At 38.4% G+C, this 2945-nt stretch overlaps 1 protein-coding gene across 1 annotated transcript; it reads left to right on the top strand.

The window, feature by feature from the left end:
- The first annotated feature begins 945 nt into the window (after positions 1–945).
- LOC100445489 (olfactory receptor 51F2) lies at positions 946–2081 on the top strand. The gene has a single exon (XM_002822139.3). The coding sequence runs from the start codon at positions 1011–1013 to the stop codon at positions 2037–2039; it is 1029 nt and encodes a 342-aa protein (XP_002822185.2). The 5' UTR covers positions 946–1010; the 3' UTR covers positions 2040–2081.
- Positions 2082–2945: the final 864 nt, after the last annotated feature.

Raw genomic sequence — 2945 nt, 5'->3', positions numbered from 1 at the left:
TGTTCAAGAAATGCTGGCTATTGTGTTTTTTTGAATTTTGATACTAGCCTGTGGTATAATTTATCATAGTGTAGTGCTTAATTTATTGTAGTAAAATTATGGTAAGATTTGCTTTTTTCCTCCATTCCTTCCCTTTCTTCCTTCCCTTCTTTCTCACTCCCTCCCTTCTTCCTCATATTCCTCCTCCTCTTGCACTTTCCTCCTCTTCCCCCTTGTGCACTTACCTGCCTCCACCTTCACTAGTCTTTCTCTTTCTCCTTCTTCTTCTCCTCCTCCTCTGTCATCTTTGTCTCTCTCTTTTCTCCAACTTTCTTACTTTTGTGGTTTCTCTCAACATTTAGGCAGTGCTTTATAAAGATAACATTGGGTGATTGCTGAGTCTTAGTTTGCTCATCTGCAAAATCCATGTACGATCTATCTCCAAGAGTTGGTGTATGGATGAAATTATATAATGCATATAAAATGTCAACGACACAGGGAACTCCCAACAAATGCAATCAATATTTATTTTTCTTAGGGTGTTTTTTTGGACCACCCTATTACCACATATATGGGCCTGTGTGTCCCAGGGATGTTTTTGGCATTCTTCTGGATATTTTCCAAGGAAATATAATAATATTCACATTTCAAATATGACTTAGTTTGCTCAGTGTTTTATTCCAGAATCAAAACTTATTTTCAACAAGTACTGGAAAGCAGGTTTCTCATAATATTGTTTAGGTATTTTACTGAGGATTTATATTGGCAGACATGACTTAATTGTAATGTTTATTGCTAGTAATGAGAATTATAGGCTTAATATACTTAAGAAAATTTGATGTGGCACAGTTCAGGGAATTCACTTTTCTCAATAAATGTGAAACACTGACAGACTTGGAGAGAAATGTGTAGCTCTGGGAAACGAAAAAAAAAATTCAAGTTCTTTGAAAATTAGAAATAATAACTCAGTGAATCTTGAAGTGCCAGAGAGATGTTATAAGTGATAAACTATATATTATGTGTTTTGTTAAATGACTGAAACATCCCTGTCTTCTCAGTCCTTCCCTATGTCAGTCCTCAATAATACCAATGCTCAGCCTCTGATCTTCTTCCTGACGGGCATTCCAGGCCTGAAAGCCACCCAGTACTGGATCTCCATCCCTTTTTGTCTCCTATATGTTGTTGCCCTCTCTGGAAATAGCATGATCCTGTTTGTGGTCCTCTGTGAATGGAGCCTCCATAAGCCTATGTACTATTTCCTCTCTATGCTTTCAGCCACAGACCTGAGCTTGTCCCTGTGTACACTTTCTACTACCCTTGGTGTCTTCTGGTTTGAAGCCCGAGAAACCAACCTAAATGCCTGCATTGCCCAGATGTTCTTTCTACACGGATTTACTTTCATGGAGTCTGGGGTTCTACTGGCCATGGCCTTTGATCGTTTTGTGGCCATCTGTTACCCACTGAGATACACTACCATCCTTACCAATGCCCGAATTGCCAAGATTGGGATGAGCATGTTGATAAGAAATGTTGCCGTCATGTTGCCAGTTGTGCTGTTTGTCAAGAGGTTGTCCTTCTGCAGTTCTATGGTCCTTTCACATTCTTACTGCTACCATGTTGATCTCATCCAACTCTCCTGCCCAGACAATAGGATCAACAGCATCCTTGGTCTGTTTGCGCTTTTCTCCACTACAGGGTTTGACTGCCCTTGCATCCTGCTCTCCTATATCCTGATCATTCGATCTGTCCTCAGCATTGCTTCCTCAGAGGAGAGGCAGAAAGCCTTCAACACCTGCACATCCCACATCAGTGCTGTTGCCATCTTCTACATCCCTCTCATCAGCTTGTCTCTTGTCCATCGCTTTGGCCATCCAGCACCTCCATTTGTCCACATCATCATGGCCAATGTCTTTCTGCTAATCCCTCCTGTGCTCAACCCTATTATCTACAGTGTGAAGACTAAGCAGATTCAAAAGGCCATTATCAAGGTCTTAATTCAGAAGCACTCCAAATCTAATCTTCAGCTATTTCTGATTAGAGATAAAGCCATTTATGAATAAGTGCTTTGCTAGAATGAAGTAATTGTCCCAAAGTTCCCACACATGCCTCCAACAGTCCAAACTAAGCAACTTATAGGTTATGTGACATTTATTTAGTCAATTTCTTTGTCAATAAATTCATGTCATTGCCAACTAAATTATGATTTTGTTTTCAATATGAAGTGAAGAAACATATATAAACAACTAATTATATTTGTAAGCAGTATGAAAGATACATAAAGTATTAATTCAGGCTCTGTGTACAATTATAAAAGTTCACATTTAATGTTAGAAACTTTCTAAATAAGTCAGTTGTTATTTTCTGAATGACACACAGAAAACACTTTAATTTGTTTCTTTTCTTGAAATTCTTAATTATTTGTGCGATTCCAAAATAGAGATTCTATAGGGTGGATCCTAAAATACACATCAATGTAATTCCACATTGGGTCTTATCTAGATGGAATTATTTTGCCCTTTATTATGTGCAGGGGCTGCCTAATGTAAATACATGATACCCTATTATGTGCTCAGCATCAGTTACTGCTGCTGTTAGCTGAAGGGTTAAAAGTTGGTAATTACATTGTTAACATTCTAGGAGTAAGGATAACACTATTTTTCGTTTTTTTAACCAAGATTTGCCTTGGTATAAGAGAACCTGTACTTTTGGCTCATATTTATCTCTATCCCTGATTTTATGGCTTAATTTATGGGCTCACTGGACTAGCAATGGCAGAGCAAAAGCTGGCTGATATCAATGTATAGATACTTTATAGCTGGCTGTTGAGTCCCTCCTCTGAAGTGAATACTCTCTAGTGAGTATTAACATAAGACACAGAACTTTTCGTCCTTTGTGTCCGCTTCAATAGCACGTCACATGCAGACTTTCTTACATCTCTTCTAACAAAGTTGCTAGTTCCATCTGCC

Source organism: Pongo abelii, chromosome 9 (assembly GCF_028885655.2).
Source record: "Pongo abelii isolate AG06213 chromosome 9, NHGRI_mPonAbe1-v2.0_pri, whole genome shotgun sequence".
In the NCBI taxonomy this organism is placed as follows: domain Eukaryota; kingdom Metazoa; phylum Chordata; class Mammalia; order Primates; family Hominidae; genus Pongo; species Pongo abelii.
Note: the sequence above shows the minus strand (reverse complement) of the source record. Positions and strands in the feature narration are given on the sequence as shown.